The following is a 21,735-nucleotide window of genomic DNA, read 5'->3' as shown; positions in this document are numbered from 1 at the left end:
TAACCACTGGTTTGTTAATTAATACTCTAAATCATTGTAGCAAACAACCACTCTACAGCCTTGAATATAAACTTGAAGTATAGGTTTAGTAGTGTCTGTTTTACATTTCATATCAACGCAAATAAATGCGGTCGCAAATAAAGAAATATCTATACAAGATTGCGATGATGCGGCCAGTTTTTCGCTTCTTGCATCCCAGCATCGCTCTGCCGCAAAGGAGCGCGTGCGAGTATGGTGCACTTACGCGACAGGTTCCCATTAAAGTTGTGTACGCTAGTGAGCGTTTCGAAATCGGTACGTCCAACGCACTCGTCGCTGTTGGTAAACTCGTGCAACGTGTCCCACGTACAATACTGCTGACATGATTTTGCAAAAACAGTCTTACGAAAAAATTATATTTCAGAAAAAGTTAAATTACGTATCACTACGTCCATGCGAATCCAATGACGGCTTAGCGGGCATCGTGTTTAGCGACCGAGGAAGCGACCGTGTTTCGTTTGCCAACGAAGAAGGCCGTGCTCGCCGACGGAGCATTCGATCGGGGTGCCGTTGGTGTAATCCCGTGAAGCACTCATCTCGGATACTTCCTTTGAAGCGAAATTTGATACTCTAATGCTCCACTTCAGAGACATTTAAGCAAGAAAAAACGATGCTAAAACCCGGAGCACTGATGTAGCTAAACGAAATTTGGATTTAGCAGTAGTGCATGCACCACCGGCTTGCATTCCTTCTGAGCGATGGGGTGCAAGCGTGAGCGCACCGCAGTGTGCTCACGCTTGAATGGAACGTGCTTCTTCACGCATTCTGTGAGTGGTGCCGCATTTACATTTTACCTGCCTTCGTCTTCATCGCCCCAGTCACTTTCAATTTCCTGTACACATGCATATAAAAACCACTCGCTTTGAAAGGCTACTTGTGATCAAGTATAGTGCTCGAAATACAACTTATTAGACAGCAGCCCCTTACGGCCAGACGCTCACATTCCTCAAATACGTTGTCTTATGATGAAGCTTACCAGTTATCTTGCGCTACCATGAATTTTTCGTAGCTTTCTGTGTATTCCAGAAATATATTGGCGTTGCTCTATTGAAACAAAAGTATAACCGAAGATAAAGTGCCTAATGATTTAGGTATACGGGCATTCGCTGTGATCCTCTGTACTCAGCGCACAAAAGAAATTATTTTCTGTCATCACTAAGCAAGAGAAAAGACTGCTTTGATATTATTAAAAAAGTTGTCAGCTGATGTGTGTTTGCGTAAGTCGAGATAAATAAATGACATCACTGAATGAAAGAGAGAGAGAAAAAATGTTTGCGCGTACCAGGGGAAGCGCTTCCCAGCAGGAGTTGCAGATAGGTCATTGCAACATGCACGTACGTTAATCAAGACTGAATGTGGTCTCAAATCACCTCGAGTGTACTCGTGTTAAAGCGAGTCTGCAGACAGGGGTTTGCTTGATTTCACAAGCAAACGACGTAAAAAACTATAGCGGCGAATTGCCTTATGCATCTTGTAAGACGTGGATGATTTTTCACTAGCAAAACGTTTTGCGTGCACCATTTTTTTGTCATTTTACATTTATCTCACCCGCTTGCTTCATGGGCCAAGTCGTACCACCAACTGACTTAGCCAGAAGTTGGAAAGGTCGGCCACACATTGAAATCAATAACTGCTGCCCTTTACCAGAACCATCGACCGCCTACTCTGGCTTCTTCATCGGTACGTGTGTTCAATACGTTCCATTTGAAAGAGGCACTATGTAAATACAATGTATTGAAATTGTGTAGTGCAAGCAACTGTGACAAATAGACACCGCAGGCTGTACAAACCTCCGCAAGTACGTTACGAAAAATAAAAGACTCTACAAAAGTGGAGGGACACATTTCGCTTAAGCTGGTTGTTTGCGCCATCGCAACCATACGCATTTTTTGCAAGTTTTACTTTGTACTCATGTCACCTGAAGATATTAACTTGTATTCGCAAAATAAATTACTTCGCTCAATCTTTGAGAAGATCAGACAAGACCTTAAATTAGGAGAGTTGGTTCAATCTGAACATTGTAGGCCCATATCAGTAGAAAAGAACAACAGAGAAAATAAAGAGGAATGCAAATGACGCCTTTGATAACTGCTAGAGGTTGCTTTTTGAAATCTGAAAGCTACAAGTTCGCATGAAAAACTTCTATACTGTCATTTAAAATAGGCGGCTAACTCTACTGAAGAAATAGTATAGTTATCTTTTAAAATTACCATGTCCGAAGTTATGTCTTTGGCCATCTCAAGTCGCTACAACAAAAAAAGCATATGTGAAGGAAGCGAGTAAAAAGAAAAAAAAAAACGCCAGGCCAGAACGGAAGGCGCAGCACAGAAACAGCGAATGTAGAGGAACGGTGACCTTTCAGAGCCTTTTCTAAACACTCGTTTGTTTGTTTGTTTGTATCCTTTAATCCATGGCTCGTACCCACTCTGGGGGATTGGCCAAGAGAACATATAGTCTCATATGAACGAGAACTGCATTATTGCTTACAACGAAAAAAAAAGGGGGGGGGGAGTTGTATATTGAAGACAGTATGTTAAAAAAAAGTTAAACACTCATTGGGTAACTGCTGCTAGCACACATGCTGGGAACCCATTACGGCATTAACAATAATAATTTCTGCCTAGTAGATCAGCATTTGCTATGCTAGTTTTCATCATTCTTCTGAGAAGCCTTGTATCCGCTAAACACTTGCAAAAAATTTTGTGCCCATTGTTCATGCAGTGGCTGACGACGATAAGGATTGATGCCTGAAATAGGTATGCGCCACAGTTATAGGTGATTAAAAGCAATAGTTTCCTAAATATACACCAGAGGGAACTCTGGCGCTAGTGTCCATGGAAGCTGCAAGGCACGGCGCTTCAGAGAGCACGGGAATGATGGGTAGTAAACGGGTTTGTCTAATCTTCGTACTTCTAGTTCCGTGTATGTTCGTGTGGCTTGTAGCTGTGTTCTCACGAAACAGAGAGAACACAGGTACAAGTCAGCTAGGTTTCTTTCTTTTTTTCCTCCTCGCAAATTGTCCAGCACAACTTTTCATGCACACACAATAGAGAAGGTGAGCAATTTTAGAGTCATAAAATGCGTATTATTTGCCTGGTTAAACACGTGCAGCTCTTATTTCTAATGCGAATTCCGGCCAAACAGTTTTGTGGTAACAGTTCTACCGTTTTAAAGGCATAAACAAACATACAGCAAAGAAACGTTAGGAGCCCTACCTATTCTTTTTCAATAATTATCCCGGCTGTGGCGGATGCATTTCCGATGGAGGCGGAAATGTTGTAGGCCCGTGTGCTCAGATTTGGGTGCACGGTAAAGAACCCCAGGAGGTCGAAATTTCCGGAGCCCTCCACTATGGCGTCTCTCATAATCATATGGAGGTTTTCGAACGTTAAACCCCACCTATCAATCAATCAATCAATCAATCTTTTTCAAAAATTTCACAACGAGGGACATTCTTGCACGAAGAAAACCGTGAAAATGTTTCATGAAATATTTTCTCAATATGTTGAAATCGGCGCTTGAATAAAATTTTGTGCTACGTGAACGTATTACAATTCTTGTAATGAAGCGCTGCGGGGAAGGACATCTCGTCTATTGAATGATGGCGCTTCAGAATGAAAGATCTTCAAAATAGTTTGAGTTTGACGACCAAGTATATTTATCTAAACGATGGGATTTCGATCTACCAACATTCACATAGAAATTCTCCTAAACAAGGACGTTTTCATTGCTGAAGATACTGATCCAAGAACAGATTTAAATTTTTTGTTCGCCATGGTACTTTTACTAGGTCTAACTCCGCGAAGAACAGAACCAAGTTTGTTTTTTATTTCAGTGCGAAAAGAATTTCTGCGAAAATAAATAAATAAAAAGGTTCAAAAGTAGATACGTAATTATTTGAATGGTAGAACCCAGTCCATTGTCTTAAATAATGTTAAATCTTCTTACATATTAGTAACTTTAGGCGTTCCCAAGGGAGCGTTCAAGGACCACTAATGTTCCTAATCTACATAAACAACATAGTTGAAAACATTACATCACCCATAAAAGTATTTGCGGAAGACTGCGTCATATACAGAGAAATCACGACTGAATCTGATACTCACGTTTTGCAAACCAACCTAGATCACATAACGAACTGTTGTAAGAAATAGAAAAAAATAATTTAAATATTAAAAAATGATGCAGTGTGAATTTCTCAAAGAAAATGTCAAAATACTTACATAAATATACTATCTATGGTGTACTTATTAACACACGCTGCGATTATAAGTATCTTGATGTTCATTTTACTCAATTGTTTACATGGAACAAACACATCGACACGGCCATAGCAAAAACTAGTAGGATGTTATAATTTATTCGAAAGATTTTCAAACAGGCGACGCGCGAAATTAGGAAAAGTTTATATTTTTGCCGCTCAGGTCCATACTTGTTTATGCATGCATAGTATGGGACCCCCATCAAGGCTATCTTTTAAATAAAATAAAAAATAAAACATCAGAATCGAGAGGCAAGGTTTGTTTTAGTTATATCTACCAACGATGGGTATGTCGGGGGAGGGGGGACAATCGTGCTTTCAGCATCACCAGCTAGATGGTGCGATGAGCACGCGTCGCCGCATCGTCACGACACGGCGGCGCGCACTCTCGTTTCCCACGCGTACTTTGCCTTGCGAAGAGAAGGGGGTGGACGCTCACTCACGTGCCCTTATCTCATGGTGGGGAGGATCATACGTCTTGCCTGGCCTTGGGCTTTGACCGGAATTGCTTTGTTGTAATTACCGGGCACACAAAGGCAACTGAAATTGTTGCACAGTCTTCGTTTGCGAAAGGGGTGTGCTTTTCAGACACAGTGAAGTAACAACTCAGACGCTTATTCACGTTCATCTGTACCTGTGAGAACATTTCGTGCGTCATTTGAGCGTGAGAAACATGAGGCAGGTTTTGTTCTGCTTGCCATCCTGCCCGTGACTTTCAATTTGTTGCTACCGTAGTGAATGCTTCGCCTTTGCGGCAAAGCTGCGACTTCCTAGTAATCTGAAATTATCTAATGGCATTACACTGATAAGTAACTCGGGGGCGAACTTCAAATCATGATCTTCGATCCCTGTATCGGACAAGAGAAACACGACGGTACGTCTGAAAATGTATATGCAGAAAACTAAAGTAATATGTTCTATTGCTTCGGGAAAGAACAGCGTTTGCGATAGGTAGTGAGGCATCAGAATTGGTAAAAGAACACACATGCTTAAAGCAAGCGGTGAAACGATAGCCGAATCATGGGACAGAAGTAACTAGAAGAATAATACCACAGGGAAGTGCCCTTGGCAGGCATTTTAGGTATGTAATGGTAGTCTGCCACTTCAACGCGAAGGGAAAGTATATACCGGCACATACCTACGGACTAGACACTTGGAGGCTTACGAAAAGGATTCATTTGAGGATAAAGCATCCGGCCAGGGAAAAAAATATAGGTATAGCTAAAGGAACAACAAAGAAGCAGAGTGGGTCAAGGAATAACTGGGCTTCTCAGTTGAAATCAGGAAGAAATGGGCATGGGAAGGTCACGTGGCAAGTATGCAAGATACTCTAGTTTGCAAGTAATAGACTAGATTATAAGAGAAGCAAAGCGCATCAAGGGCAAGCTAAAACTTCGGTGGGCATGCGACATTAAGAAGCTTTCGGGGATAACGTGGCTACTACGTCAAGCACAGTATCGGAATGACTGGCGAGACCTGGGAGAGGCCTTTACCCTGGAGCAGTGTTGTATGTAGAAGTTACTGAACACAAGTAACTAAATACGTTACTCGTCACGCTAAAGAAAAAGGAACGCGCCGCCACCCATCGTTACAAATAAAAAGATGATAATGCGATGATAAAAATGATAAAAGATGATAAAAGATGATAAAAAGATGATACTGTTACCAAAAAACTAACGGGTGTTTCCTGCACTGTTACGCCATATTCGGAAGTCTTAATCAGTGCAGCATCGCCTTAAGAACCCGCAATAGCTATACTTTACAGAACCATAATTATATGTTACAATAATGTTGTGGCTTAAACTTACATTTAACATGAAATAGTGGTTAACCCTGCGTGACCCTATGTACGTATTAGTGTACTCCGCTCGTTTCTTCTATTTGCATCAAGTAGTGGTTAGGAAAGAGCAAGGTATATCGTGCTTTGGGTGAATCGAACCTCCTGCACAATTTTTAATTTTGCCTTCATTTAACTTCATTTTCCAGTGTACTGATACATATTAACACTTTTCTGAAGGCACTACCATGTTCGACGAGTCATGCGACGTGCAGCTTCCTGCAAGCAATGTGAAAAGGTAATTTTTTTTGCACAAGACTGACAAAACCAAAAATGAATTCGCATAGTAGTCCTGGTCTGAGATTTGATTCTATTTATGCCAAATGTAAGCATCAGGGGCTTCAGAATAGAGACAAACTGAATTACAATTTTATTAGAACGAGTAATTATAGCACACATAAATTCCGCATTTATCTCACTGTTCCTGTTGCAATGGGATATTGAGTGTCTTGAAGTGACGTTGTAGTCATTTGGCACAATTACACGCAGTTCTTCATAGGTCGCTTCAAGAAGGGTAAACTAGAATAATTTGCAGAAATGCTGTGTGTCTTTGTAGCACTATAATGACTTAAAGCTGCCTGTATTGCTATATGCCATGGCATTCAGCTGGCTGCTTTTCGAAATGGGTCATTAACCACAAAGGGATCGAGTTTATCATCAACACTCTCCTAAATTAAAACGTTACTGAGAAGTGTTGCAGTTGTTGTGACGGCGTGCTTTTACTACTAAAATGAATCACAAAATTTTGTTCCAAAAAGAGATATTTACTGACCTAAACCTGAAGAAATATATTTGGGTCCATAACTTGTATCGTACGAAAAGAGAACCACAATATGATTCACTTTATCGACAATCAACGGCAACTTGAACCTCGATATTAAGGTATCCACAATGTGTTCCTTATTGCGATTTACCCTGTGCAAAAAAGGACTCCATGTGGTTCCCATTCATCAACGCTTAAAGGACCCATAGCAGCCTGCCATAATCGACAAACTGCTGTCAACCCGAACGTCATGTTGAGGTATCAGAAAGTTAGTGCTGCAAATCCAATGAATTTTTTGTAAGACTGCGTGTATATATGGAATGAAAAATAAAGAGTAATGTCAAACATTGATGACGTTAGTGAATAATTTTAACAAAAGAGCGTTACAGGTTCCGGTTCCTAAATTGTAACAAGCACGTGAGTTGCTGAAAAAAGAAACGCGTTACCAATCACATCGTTACTTGTAACGCGTTACCATCAACACTGACCAGGAGTCGGCGAACTGAGGCTGATGATGATTAAGATATGTTTATAGGGAATGTGGAACATTGTGGAACACAAACAAAAGACAACAAGCGTGTGTGTGTGTGTGTGTGTGTGTCTGTGTGTGTGTGTGTGTGTGTGTGTGTGTGTGTGTTTGTGTGTGTGTGTGTGTGTGTGTGCGTGTGTAAGTCGCCTGTAAGGCCATGTGCTGCGTCAACGTCGATTCATTTGGACCATGTATGCAAGAAGATAATAAAGCTGCAACAATACCAAATGAAATCAAAACGCATACATCATGTCACACATATATTAGGTGATCCCACTAAGGTACGCTACTAAATAAATGCGCAAAAACAGCCCCCTTCCCCACTCCACAAAAACAGTAAGTGCAGTTGTCAGACCGCTGCACCCGAACGGGATTGCCACCAATCTATTGAAGTTATATTTCGATAAAATTTGCCACAGTATTCGGTAGCTTTGCTGGCCATTGATCTCCACTAATGAATGTCCGTTAAGATTTGGCACTGTGAATTTACGTGGGTGTGAGAGTGTTCCGCAAGAAAGAGCATCAGCCTTATCAATCCCATCTGTCTTCTGAAGTACACATTCTGAAGTGAATACATTGTTTACAAAAATAAGTTCGTATGGGAGTAAATGCCTTGTCCTCTAGGGCACGCCCCGATGGAGGCTTTATAAATACCTTCAGAAGGGAGTAAAAAATTCACTTCCCAACAGGACCGGGCTTTTCTATAGATGTAGGGAAATATTTCTTTACATTCATCGAGGAACATTTTCAGGTACACATTAGAGCAAATATTAGGTCCTTGAAAAAAAAGGATGTCCGCACTCTTACCATACACAAATGTAACATCAGTTCAATTACCTACGAAGAACGCAATATTGATCACACATCCAAAAACATACACACCACGCTCGCGTCTTATTACAACATTCACACTGACCACAGCTTGCTACCGGGTATATATAGGCTCGGTATTATGGCCTCCCACGAATAGCTCTGGAGGGACTCTTTTTTTTACGAGTAATTGAGGAAGGAAAACTCACGGCGTAGGTATGAATTTGCAGTGGTGTGATGGAAGTACTTCAACAAACATGCTTTTTATTATAAACTTATGTAATTATATATAATTATATGTAATTATATATATTTATATGTAAAATTATATGTAATGTTGTTAATAAATACAGTCATTAAGCCAGGGGCGTTTTACAAGGACTTGTCCCAAGTTCACTCCGCTACTACGAAATAAATCGTTGGGGCAGGGGACATTTGGGGGCTCATATACTGGGAGAACTTTCATCTCGGCTCATTTTTCCTTCACAGTGCATTGTAAACTCCAGTAGTGGCCATGACCATGGAAATCGAACCTATGACCATAGGTCGTAGATTAAAATGTTGTACCTATATATATATATATATTAATATATATATATATATATATATATATATATATATATATATATATATATATATATATATTTATATATATATATTTATATATATATATATATACAGAGCTAAAGACACGCTTGCAGAAGGGTGAGTGTATCTAAACCGTAAGAGCGTTGTCCCGTTGATACAAACTAAATATAGAGAATAAACACTGTATGAAACATTTCTCGAAGAAGCTTCTGCTGCTAAAATAAAAAAGTAAGACAACACGCAAGACCTTCTTAGAGACTTGTACTCATAAAAAATAGAATTTTTTTTGCACATTCAATGCCGAAACTTATGGCAGATCCTGCGTACCATGGCAAGCGATGATATGTTAAGCATTCGTACAGGAATGCAACTTTGGTGTAATTTTTTATAAAGCAAATTTTTATAAAGTGACACTAAGTATATGTGCGAATGTTGTACGTACAGATATAACTTGAAAAGTCATATATGTTTATTTAACCGATTTTTTACAGTTGCGTAACAACGATAACAGCACTATGGGTATTACCAACACCAGAAGTGGTAATTTTTATATAGCAGGGCTCTCCAATACGGTGCCCGTCGGCTTTATGCGGCCCGCGAGGCTCGTCCAACTGTCTTCGCCCTCCGATTAAAAAAAAAATCTTGCTGAGTATGTTCGTGAGCTACAAAGACCTGACTAGTTTACAATCCTGGCATCAGATCTCTTTCAGAAATAAGCGGCATATGAGATATGGAATATTGTTTTTTTTAAATGCCGGCGTTTTCAGGCAAATTGTACACCAACCCCTCGCTCTCTCTCTCCCGCTCATTTGTTTTTCCCTGCCCTTGCGCTTATTGGACAAACTTGTGTGGCTCCGGCCCACAGACTGAGGTGGCCTTAAGATCATTATTTTATCGAGACCTTGTGCTTGCAAGTTTTGTATCCCTGGATAGCGACGTAGACCCTCTCAAGTGAATAGTGCTTAAAAAATATTTACGTTAACCTGACTTGACGCCTGTATCATGGGAGTACACAGGTAATGTTTAGCAGTGCAACCACAATGCGCGTTTCACCCATATTACGCCTACATGGGATAATGCCCAAAGTAGTTTCGAGCCCTGTCGTGGTTCTGGGGTAGCATGCTTGATTGCTGTGCAGCAGTGTTGCGGAGTTAACACTCTGGAATGGGATTAATTCCGGAATGATTCCACATTTTCATGACCCCTTAAATGGAATGGGAATAGAATGGAGAGAATGGACGCAGGAACGGAAGGGGAATGTAATTGCGCAATTTACTCAGAATTAAATTTCAATTGAATTACGTATTTTTCAAAAATAGAGCCCGTGTTCATCTACGCGCTGCTGTTCAAACTTCAAACATTGTATCACAGCCTCGAATTTAACATTAAAGAAGCACTTTTAAAATAGCTTGGCTGATTACAAGAACGACACATGTTCAAGCGACACGCCTACTACAACTATGTCCTTATGTGGACTGTGTTTCTCCGAGCCCCGCAACTGGTCTAGTGGCTAAATTACTCGGCTGCTGACCCGCAGATCGCGGGATCGAATCCGGGCTGCGCTGGCTGCATTTTCTATGCAGGCTAAAATGCTGTACGCCTGTGTTCTCAGATTTGGGTGCACGTGAGAGAACCCCAGGTGGTCCAAATTTCTGGAGCCCCTACGGCGTCTCTCATAATCATATGGTGGTTTTGGTACGTTTAACCCCACGTATCGTCATCATGTGTTTCTCCGAAGTTAGTTTCTATTATTCGCGTAACCCCGGTCGAGCGGAAGCATGGCGGCAGCATGCATCCCCCACCTTTTTACGCCTTGTGAATTTTTACGCTTGCAGGAGACCCAGGGGCCTGCTAACTTCCCACCTTTCACTTCTTTGGGCTATGTCGCCGTCGACGACTCGGACGCATATTCGAAAAAAAAAACAGGTCTGCAAGTTGTGACGTGTAATAACGCTGGTGCGATGCTTTTGTTCAATGCAAGCGTTCATATATTAGCATGCGCGCCCTCTCACTTCATACTCCAAGCCCCCTCCCCTCTTTTTGCAATACTGTCCCCGGACACGTGGCCACCATCGCCCAAAGTTCTGGCAGCAAATGTCTGTAGGTCAGCGTAGCTCACGGTTGTACACGATGAAGAGCGTGAGCCCCCCCTCTCCTCCGTACAAACAGAAAGGGATAATAAACTTTTGATAGCAATTGTTCGAGAAACCACCCGAAGCAGGAAACCCCACGTAAATATAGATACGGCGGCGTCTCCATGAGTCTCTTCGTGAGGATTCTCACCGAAGAAGATTCATGTTCGCACTGTTCTAGGGTGGACCAAGTCCCGGGTGGCGCCACCACCACGCCTGTTGGCGGCGAGAAAAGCACTACCACAACGCACTGCCACACAGGCTCTGGGGCTAGTGCTTCGCACTCGAGCAGCTCATGTTTGTTAAGCACAATACCTATTTAAGTATAGGGCAATTATTAAAGACGATAGTCTTCCTTGGGGACCTTCGAGGCCAAAATTTTGGTCTGTCTGTCTGTACGTTTGTATGTTTGTTCACGGTAGTGATCCTCCTAAAGACACCAAATGATACCTCAAATGGTCAGTATTGCTCAAGTTTTAGCGTTCATACTTGTGCGATTGTATATTGAAAACGATTATTGCGCATATCTGAGGAACCATAACAACACGTCAATGTTTTGTATGTGTGCCTTTATACTACGGAAGGCACACACATGTAAAGCTAAGGAATGTAGCGCTTATCGCGCTGCTCTGACAGTGCGATGCTCAAAAAAGGCGTGTTTTCAACGATTTGCTAAGCCGATATGATCGTGGCACCGGCCCGTCGCTTTGCGTTCTACTCCTTATCACTTCCGAAACAGTCGCGAATCTTTCTCCGCGGGCGCTCACGCCTTCCTTCGTTTTTGAATAGAACTGCCATATGGCGCTCGTGTCTAACGTGTCTCGATGCGCTCGTTCGCCGTCGCTGCACGGATCTAGACTCTCTATCGCAGCGCTTCCGGAATACAATTCACCGATTTGCTCGCGCAGAACAACAAATAAACGTTTTGTTCGCTCTCTCCACAAGCAAAACTATCGCCTTTCGATGACATTTGCTGAGAAACATACAGATACGGGGCCAATTTCTTTATCCCAATTGTTATAGAAGGAACTGTACAAAAAGCAGTCATTCACAATTCGGCGTTCACAAACTAAACGGTAAAGCGCGGATTTATCTCATAACTTTTTGTGGTGAAGTTTCGATGAATAAAATCAAAATCAAGCTTCATTTTTACCTTGTACAGCTTGCGCACTTCAATGCACCATCCAAAAATCATGAGTAAGTCCAAACACTTTTTATTACGTAAGCCTGGTGACCAAAGGACTAGTGACCGATAGCCGAACATGTTCAGGCGTTCGGCAAATCTAGCCCAAAGATCAGACATCCCTGAATGTCGAGCTAAAAGATAGTCATCTCGCACTCCCACTGCGCTGGGTGGAATAATTTCATTAATATTGCTATTTATGTTTTGCAACTTCATTCGGTTCCTACGACTCAGCATATATCTGTGATCGCATTAACAAACAAAGAGGACAACAGGAAGTAACCTGTTTTGCTACAACGTTGATAGCTACTACGTAATATCATGGTCAAATCAGTCATGCAGGCCTGAGTACATGTTCTTTTGAAGTCGAAGGCTACAACGCATTCTTTAAGATCCATCAATAGTTACTCAAAGCCAAGGGGTGTGCGTGCTGTAAAAGTGGAAAAAATCTGCCAATTTGTAAAAAGAAAAATCGAGGCATAAGTTAGTGTATAAACAAATGCATTTCCCAACAGATACTGGATGAAGAAACAAATTATCCCTGCGCATCGGTCCCCCACACAAAAGTGGCGAATACCGTATGCACGGCCTGTTCTTTATTTCATGAGCAGTTAAGTACTTGAGACAGATGTATAATCGTTTCTACAAGGAAGACATTGCACCGCTGGGCACAAGCGAACACTGAAAGTTCTCCCTCCTTCCTCCATTCATGCTTGCGAGGCGCGTTAGACAAGCGTGAGTGCTGACGAGCAGTGCGGCTCAATTTTCCGTATATATACCATGGAAAGGCAAAAGTTTTTTGAGTGGTGGTGCATAATTCCTACTAATACCAGCAGATCTAGAGGGTTTCATACATAATGAATAAAATTTTAGTAAATCCTAGTTTTCTCCGTATTCACGACCGCCCACTGCGCACGATTAAACAGGTTAGCTTTCTTGAACGCTACAGCTTTGTCAGCAATAATATCAGCTATGTCCTCATTTTAGCATTAACACATTTCAGCTTAAAGAATAATAAAATACTATATTCGTTCAAACATGCTCACTATCCAAATACCATATGTAGCATGAAAACTGCTCCTATAGAAATCAGTACGGTGGTTTTACTGCTATAGATATGCCACCAAGCTATATACTATCCCTTTTCTTGGTAGCGTGTTTTGCGTCCTTTTGCAGTGCTCAATCCATTATGTGACACCAACTTGATGGGGGCGTTCATTCTTAGCTCAATAAAACTATTAAGGTGCTTTTTCTCACATAGGAATTACCGTAATTGGACTGCCCGGCAATTCCTGTTGTGGGAATGGGCTAAGCTTTTTGATTTCGAGGAATCAAAAGGAATAGAATGGCAGCATGTCCGAATTCCCCAGACGAAAATCAAAATAGAATGAAGGCACCCATTCCGCTACACTGCCGTGCAGAATACCTGGCTCCAATTCCTGCCGAGATCAAAGCCAGTAATTTGCATTCTTCAAGTAAACGCGGCCGATATGTGAGCTCTCACAGTTACTTGAGCGATATGATTTTTCGGTTCTCTGTGGCGCATACCATAATCTATCTATCTATCTATCTATCTATCTATCTATCTATCTATCTATCTATCTATCTATCTATCTATCTATCTATCTATCTATCTATCTATCTATCTATCTATCTATCTCTCTATCTATCTCTCTATCTATCTATCTATCTATCTATTTATCTATCTATCTATCTATGTATCTATCTATCTATCTATCTATCTATCTATCTATTGAGCCGCTTACGTCTGTGTGCTTGCATGATCATTTTCCTAAGTTGATATCGACCGAAATTAGTAATGTGAGTAAGAAGTTTTGACAAATGTTTGTGTCTAGTGATGACAGGAATAACGTGAAAATCATGTCACGGGATCCACTAGTTGAATATACCACTGCATGTACAGCTGCCCTTCATTTTGTTAGCCATAAACGTTCATAGTAGCAAAGGCACAACGTCCAGAAAAAAAAAGGCTTGCCCCATGTCCAAGCGACACTATATAGAAATAATGGCTTCGTTTAGACTTATAAACTGCACCCTGAAAATCTTACACTATGACAATCACTGTTACTACTTCATTATTACCGGAGAAAATTTAAGGTTATTGTTCGAATTTAAAATTTCGCACCAAAATATCCGCGTGGGACGTAACAATTTTATAATATATAAGTTTTTTTAGTGAGATCGGCTCAATAGAAGTTTTAGAAACATCGCATTCTAGGTCTGTGGCACGGACAGATGAGAACGTACTTCATTTTTAACGCGTAGGAGATATGCATTATATGTGCCTACCCACATTTTCATTTCAAGCGTTTCTTGCTTACGAAGCTTCGTTTAGCGGTAAAAATAATGTTTTTGAAATTGTGGAATGGTACTTAACTAATGGGCGATAAATAGTTTGGCTCTTTAGTGTTTCTTTAAGAGTCCAAGGAACCAGCACATATGGTTTTTTTTTCAGCCTCACAAAGTTGGTGAATGGTCTGAAAGTTCATGAGCTGATTGCTGGGCGGTTCTATACAGTGTTACCAGTTATTTTATTACAATAAATTGACACATGTATACTCTAAGTGACAATTAAAAACACTTTTTACAATAAAAAGGGGTGAGCGCCTTCGCCAAAGGTTTTATCAGCCTGTTGTAAGCCTCATTCGTAGTTTTAAGCAGTGAATTGCCCTGGCTGATAGGAGTAGGGGTATAAATAACAGTGTTATACTGTTCAAATGCAGTGACTTGCAAGAGCCTTGAAGGGCCGAGGTAACCACATCGAGAACAGAGGCGCGCCTGCCTATCGCCGAGAGCACTCGGGTCCTCTCGAATGCGGCAGGCGAACGTGACGTTTCACTGCTACGGTCTCTACCACTGGACGTTGTCGACACTGGTGCCCGCGTTGAGTGGACCCCCGCTGCTAGCAGCGGGACCCAACGGAACGGGCCTCGCAATGCTAGCGACCGCCGCAGCTCCTCAGATGCCACCGTCAACTGCCACAGCTCAGGGCGGCGATCCTGCGGAAGCCGAGATGTCAGCCGGTGAGTGGGTGGACGCCTGCTTTCTCCGCCACTCGGCGCCCTGGGTGGTGGGCTACTGCGTGGCGTACACGGCTGTGTTCGTGGTCGGCGTCGTGGGCAACTGCTGCGTGCTGCGCGTGGTGAGCCGCAACGCGTCCATGAAGAACTCTGCCTTCCACGCGCTGCTCGTCAACCTGGCCGTGGCCGACCTCATGGTCATCGTGTTCTGCCTTCCAGTCACCCTCGTCGGACACTTGTTCGGACGTAAGCAGTCTTCACTTTTATTTTTCGGTGCAGAAAAACATAATGGCACACACAGTGCGCAATACCTAGGGCAAGCATGTTGCATATTTCGTGCGAATGACTTCTTGAGAATCTCGTTTAGGACCGCTTTATAGCAGCAGTGGTTTAGAGCATCGCGCATCCGCCTCGGCTACAGGCGAAGTAAGTGCTTCGAATGAGTAATATCCGAAGGAAATGGCGACCCCCGACTTGGCCATCGGCTTTCTTTAGCATGTGTGATGTGTGAAAGACTGAAGATTGCATTCTCATATACGAGGTGTTTAAATAAAGCCGTCGAATTTTATTTAAAAATCACAGAACGAAAAGATATGCGGGCTACATGCGGTGTTCTCTTTACATTGATAAAGTACTTTTTCTGATGTGTACAAGCATTATATAATGCAAAGCATTTCTTAGTAAACTTCAGTGACATTGAGCGAATCTGTCTATCTACCTATCTTGTCGCCTAAGACATTTAGCTTTCCCGGCCGTCTCGACAATGCTATCAACACCAAAAGAGGCATGGCATAACATGACTGTGTGACAAACATAACTAACTAGTCATAACATGGAAATGATTACTTGTATGTGATGAATGTTATGATTTACAATTCATGGTCTTACTTCTCTTGCGGTGGTTTCGTTCACAGACATTTTCAAAACTGCTTTGGTATCACATGACTGCATGGCGAACATAAGTGACAGATGCTAACGTGGAAGTCATGCCATGCATGTCAGGATTTTCATTTTATGGCTAGTCGCGACTACTCGCCACGCTCATTGTTCGCTCGTGGTCATTTCTCTAGCTTCACATATGCCGAATTTCCTAATACGGACGTGAATTGATGATGAAGGTACACGCCTGGTAAAAACGGCATAATCAAGACATGAGTGTCTTGTAAGAACATGACAACATACTATGCTCATGATGCGCTCGCGGCCCTTTCGCTAGCCTCTCATGTACCAAATTTCGTGTTACGAGACGTGAATGGACGACGAAGGTAAACGACACATCCAAACATGATAATCATGACATGCGTGTCATGTAAAACATGACTACATGCTATGCTCATAGCGCCCTCGCAGTCATTTCTCTAGCCCCACTTATACCTCATTTGTAATGACAAGATATGCGTGATTAGATGAGGAAAGTAAATGAGGCCTCCAAACATGATAATCATGATATGCGTGTCATATGTGAAACATGATTACATGCTACACTCATAGTGTGCTCGCGGCCGTCTCGCTAGGTCCACTTGTACCAAATTTGGTATCAGGTGACGTGAGTTGATGATAAAGGTAAATGACACATCCAAACATGATAATCATGCCGTGGATATCATTTATGCATAATTGAAGCCTGCCTCGTAACGTTATGCCGATATTAAAGTGAGATATCAACTTTCCACAATCGTGCTTCACATATCATCGATTCCCACAGGGTGTGAGATCTGCCAATTTATTTTACGGCAGTAAATACAGAAATGAAGAAAATTAATTTTTGAATACGAATTATTTCTTAGTGAACTTTGCCGAATCTATCTATCTATCTATCTATCTATCTATCTATCTATCTATCTATCTATCTATCTATCTATCTATCTATCTATCTATCTATCTATCTAATCTGTCTGTCTGTCTGTCTGTCTGTCTGTGTGTCTTTCTGTCTGTGTGTCTGTCTGTAGGTCTGTCTAGGCGCCTGCGACATTTAGCTCTGCTGGCCATTTGGATAATGAGATTTATACCAAACTTGGTATGGCATAACATGACTGTATGACTATCATAAGTAACTAGTCATCACATGAAAATCTTGTCATGCTCTACATGTAATGGTCTTGTTGCTCCTGTAGTAGTTTTGTTCACATGACAATTCACAAAAAATGGTAAATTATGACGGTATGGCAAACATAAGTCACAAGCCTTCACGTGGAAATTCTTATATGTGTGTCATGTAAGAAAAGGGCTAAATGTCACGCTCATGATGCGCTCGCCGTCACTTTATTAGCTTCACGTACACCAATTTGTGATTACGTGGTGTGAATGAAAAATGAAGCTATATGACTTGTGTGAGCATGATAACAATGAAATGCGTGTCATGTAAGAACATGACTACATGCCACACTCATGATGAGAGCACAGTCGTTTAGCTAGCTTCACATATACCAACTTTGGTGTTAAGCGGCGTAATTGGATGACGAAGGTGTACGACTGGTGGAAACACAATAATCATTACACACGTGTAATGTATAACATGACTATAAGCTACTCTCATAGTGCACTCGCGGCCATTTCGATAGCTTCACATATACCGAATCCAGTGTTACATGGCGTGAATGATTGAAAAAGGTATATGAGTGGTACAAAGGGCAATCACGACATGCATGTCGTGTAGACACATGGCTATAGATGCCACGCTTGCGATGTGCTCATAGTTGTTTCACTGGCTTCACATACAACAAGCTTGGTAATACGTGACGTGAATAGACGAAGAAGATAAATGACACGTCCAAACATGATAAGCATGACACGCCTGTCATGGAAAACATGACTACATGATACGCTCAGAGCGTGCTCGCGGCCGTTTGTAAGATAGATAGATAGATAGATAGATAGATAGATAGATAGATAGATAGATAGATAGATAGATAGATAGATAGATAGATAGATAGATAGATAGATAGATAGATAGATAGATAGATAGATAGATAGATAGATAGATAGATAGATAGATAGATTCAAAGTTGTAAAAGTTCTCTAAGAAATGCTTCGCATTTAAAAATAGGCTATATGTGCGTGAGAAATAAAGTTTGGTGGCTCATACATGAAATGGTTCGAAAAATACGTTTTATCAAAGTTTTAGTGCATCCAGGATATTTCTCTTGGGGGAGGTTGAAACTTCAAGTAACATTAAAATGCAGTGTATGAAATAATAAATGATAATCATTTCACCTCAAAAAATATTAAAACGACGATATATGTTATGATGATCATGACAACAATCTCTCGTTGTTTTTACCGTGGGACCTTGAAAAAACTTGAGAGGGCCAAGAAACCGTTCGATGAAGCAGTGCAAATAGAAAATAAGTGGCAAATAGAATAAAAGAACGTGTAACATAGTGGCAAACAATGATGTCTGGCAAACACTTTTTTCTAGTTTTCCAACTCTGTTTATTGATCAGAGGGCTAACGTGTCGGCCAGCTGGCCAACGCGAAAACAATGCTGTTCAAATTGCCCTTTAATTTTATGACCGAGCAAACAAATGAAATGCAAGAAAGATACACGACAACACAAGGCGCAGTGTGTCTTTCTTGAGTCTCATCTATTGTGTGTTTTGTCTTTTTACCTGAGTAGTCAGAAGTTCCATACAAACAAGCCTTATTAGAAACTTCAGTAGTTAAGTAACTACAACTGAGAATTTTTGGCGTAATGCGAACAGAATATCGTATATATTAAACTTCATTTGAGCAATGTCAGACTACAAGTAAGAAAGTGCAACTTAAATATTTATTGTAAGCTTTGCGGTATTTGAATATAGACAGTACGTACCGGTCAATGCAGCGCAAAGGCAGTGAAATTATCAGCCCACAGATGAGCTGCAATTGAGCTACGCCTAACAGTTCGCAATGTCCTTCGGGTACCTAATTTCGGTGACTGAAGCATCCTTAGTGATGACCAATCGATGAACACATATGACGGCGCCGCATATACCTAGTAACCGCTGCCCTTTTAGACGTAATCGAACATTCCGGTGCTGTTGCTGCGTGGCTCGAATCCTAATGCGGAACCTTTTTCGGCAAGTCGGGGGAATCGTGTCAGACCACAGCGATTTCTGTGGGCTGTTTGGAAGCGCACTGCCGACGCACCTTCGCGCAGCAGACACCGAGTGAAACTTGTAGCAAGCAAACTTAACGTATGGATGGGTGGATTTCGTCCGATGTACAACGGGCAGAAAACATGGGGTAAAAGAAAAGAGCGTGAGAGATGTCTTCTGAGAAAAAAAAGCATTAACAAAAAGTTGAACTCCATCAATATATCTTTCGTGAAGTCCCAAAGCCACTTTTTCTCATTACACCACAGTGTCTTACTTTTTTGCAACTATAGGTTTCGCTTGGCAGCCGTGCTTGCTTGGTGTCCCTGGGTGTGTGCAGTAGAGCGTGGTGGCCAGTTGCGCACACGCTATTGCCCAACGATGGGCTCAGAAGTGACACAACTCCAGCGTACCTATGTGCCTAAACTAATTTTGTCATGTGCTTGTGCTCTAGAGCCACCGAGGTATGTGGTCGCTTTGACGAATGAGCCGCGTGCTAGCTCGGCTGTCTTCTCGTCGCTACAGTGCTCATCGTACGTGTGCTGTCTGCAAAAAAATGCATGACATCTTGGTGTGATGGGTTAAAATAAGGTGTGATTAGCGCCACCAAAGAGATCCCGAACGATCTGGAGGTGAACAGAATGGACAGTAGGCTCGCGCATCTTTTCAAAGCCAAACAGGCACTGTTCGCAAGATGGAAGAATGAGCGCCATAACAGAAATCTAAGCAAGAAAATATCCGACATCAACAAAGCATCAGAGGCTCATTGCAAGGTCATAAGTAAGCAGCAATGAGATCAGCTCTGTGACTCTATGAAGGGTCAGCTCAAAACAGGTAAAAGCTGATGACTCCTCAAGCACCTACTGCATGATGGCCACACTAAACCTAATCAGCATAGAGCATTGGTGAAAGCCAATCAGTTAGCCACCGACTCGACTCCGGATGAGGCTATAACAGAACAGCTCATAAACAAGTACTTGATCGCCGCGGACGACCCAGTTTTCCCTCATTTTCCAGACTATGACGGGCGCGAGGTGCCATCGATAGATGAGGAATTTACCGTGGCTGAAGTCAAGCAGGTTCTCGCATCCCTCATCGGGAGATGTACCCCTGGACCCGACGGGATAACCAACAAAAGGCTCAAGCACCTCGAAGATGAGTCCATCAAATTTCTTACAGACAAAATCAACAAAATCTTGCGCAGTGGTCTCATTCCAAAGCGCTGAAAAGCGGCCTGCACAGTACTGATACCTCAGGCCTCAGGCCAATGTCACTCACGTAGTGCGTGGGACGATGGCTGAGCACGTCATGCTCAACCGCCTGACTAAACATCTCAAGTCGAATGAGTGCTACACGAACTATGGTATTGGTTTGCTGAATCGAGGGCGGGGCTCTCGACTCAGGAAGCTATGAAGCTGATCAAGCACCAGGTCATTGACTCCGGCTCCACCGACACTAAGGTGGTTCTCGGCTTGGACTGGGAAAGAGCCTTTGACTACTTATCGCCTTCCTTTATTGTTAAGAGCTTGGTTGAGTTTCACGTCGGAAAATGGTTGTACGATTTTTTGCGCCCTTTACTTTCTTCGAGGTCCACATGACTCAAGGTTTACAGGCTTTTGCACACAAAATTACCCTTGGGTCCAAGGAGACACCTCAGGGAGCGGTGATTTCCCTGAAGCTCTTGAAATTTTGCATGATCAGCCTGTCGGTAGCTTTGAACAACATACCGCACATTAACCACACAGTCTATGCTGACGACATCCCCATCTGGTGCCACAGCGGATGTGAGGGTGAAATCGAGCGCGCTTTGCAAGAGGCCATCGATATGACTGAGCACTATCTCATCCCTACAGGCCTACGGCGCTCATCCGCTAAGTCTGAGCTCTCACTCTATAAGAAAAGGCCCAGAGGTGGTTCTCAACGGTCCTGGAAGCCAGCAACGAAGGGCCACATAAGGTTATTCACCGGTAACGGCTCGTCAGTTCCGCGCGAGGACACAATCAGAGTCCTCGGAATGTTTATCCAGTCTAATGGAGCCAATAGAGCCACCATCAAGTGCATTTGTTTCAAGACCGAGAGTGCCCTCAGGTTGATGAGAAGAATCACTAACAGGCACCAAGGAATAAGGGAGGACAATCTGATCCGGATTATCCAGGCATTTTTGCTATGTCACCTCGCTTATACAGCAGCTATGCACAACTTGGTCATGTCGAAAAGCAACATGATCAATTCCTTAATCAGAAGAGTGTTCAAGCTGGCCCATGGCCAGCGCCTCTTCTATTTTATAATTACCAGCCATATTCATGCAATTCAGCTGGTAACCATCTTCTTCTATAGACCTTTCCTGCTATCGCTAATTGCCTATAGCATTCGCGTGTGCTTTGTGGTCAAGGGGATGAGGGTCCCTCATGCAGTGTTTTACGTCGGGAATCTTTATTGCAATGAAACTGCATGCGCCGACTTTAAGAGCACTGTGAAG

At 42.3% G+C, this 21,735-nt stretch overlaps 1 protein-coding gene across 1 annotated transcript; it reads left to right on the top strand.

Annotated features, from left to right (window-relative positions):
* Positions 1-14,906: 14,906 nt before the first annotated feature.
* LOC142775321 (uncharacterized) lies at positions 14,907-20,482 on the top strand. Its single transcript, XM_075876669.1, has 2 exons — positions 14,907-15,429; positions 20,274-20,482. Exons 1-2 carry the CDS (start codon positions 14,976-14,978, stop codon positions 20,480-20,482), a joined length of 663 nt encoding a protein of 220 aa, XP_075732784.1. The 5' UTR covers positions 14,907-14,975.
* Positions 20,483-21,735: the final 1,253 nt, after the last annotated feature.

The sequence above is a fragment of the Rhipicephalus microplus genome, chromosome X, assembly GCF_043290135.1.
Source record: "Rhipicephalus microplus isolate Deutch F79 chromosome X, USDA_Rmic, whole genome shotgun sequence".
NCBI lineage: Eukaryota > Metazoa > Arthropoda > Arachnida > Ixodida > Ixodidae > Rhipicephalus > Rhipicephalus microplus.
This window is presented reverse-complemented; position numbering and strand designations above follow the sequence as displayed.

Coding starts and splice junctions, on each gene's coding strand:
- LOC142775321 (XM_075876669.1), top strand. CDS start 14,976: ATGCGGCAGGCGAACGTGACGTTTCACTGCTACGGTCTCTACCACTGG. Junction 15,430..20,273: donor CGTCGGACACTTGTTCGGAC/GTAAGCAGTCTT, acceptor CTCATTTTCCAG/ACTATGACGGGCGCGAGGTG.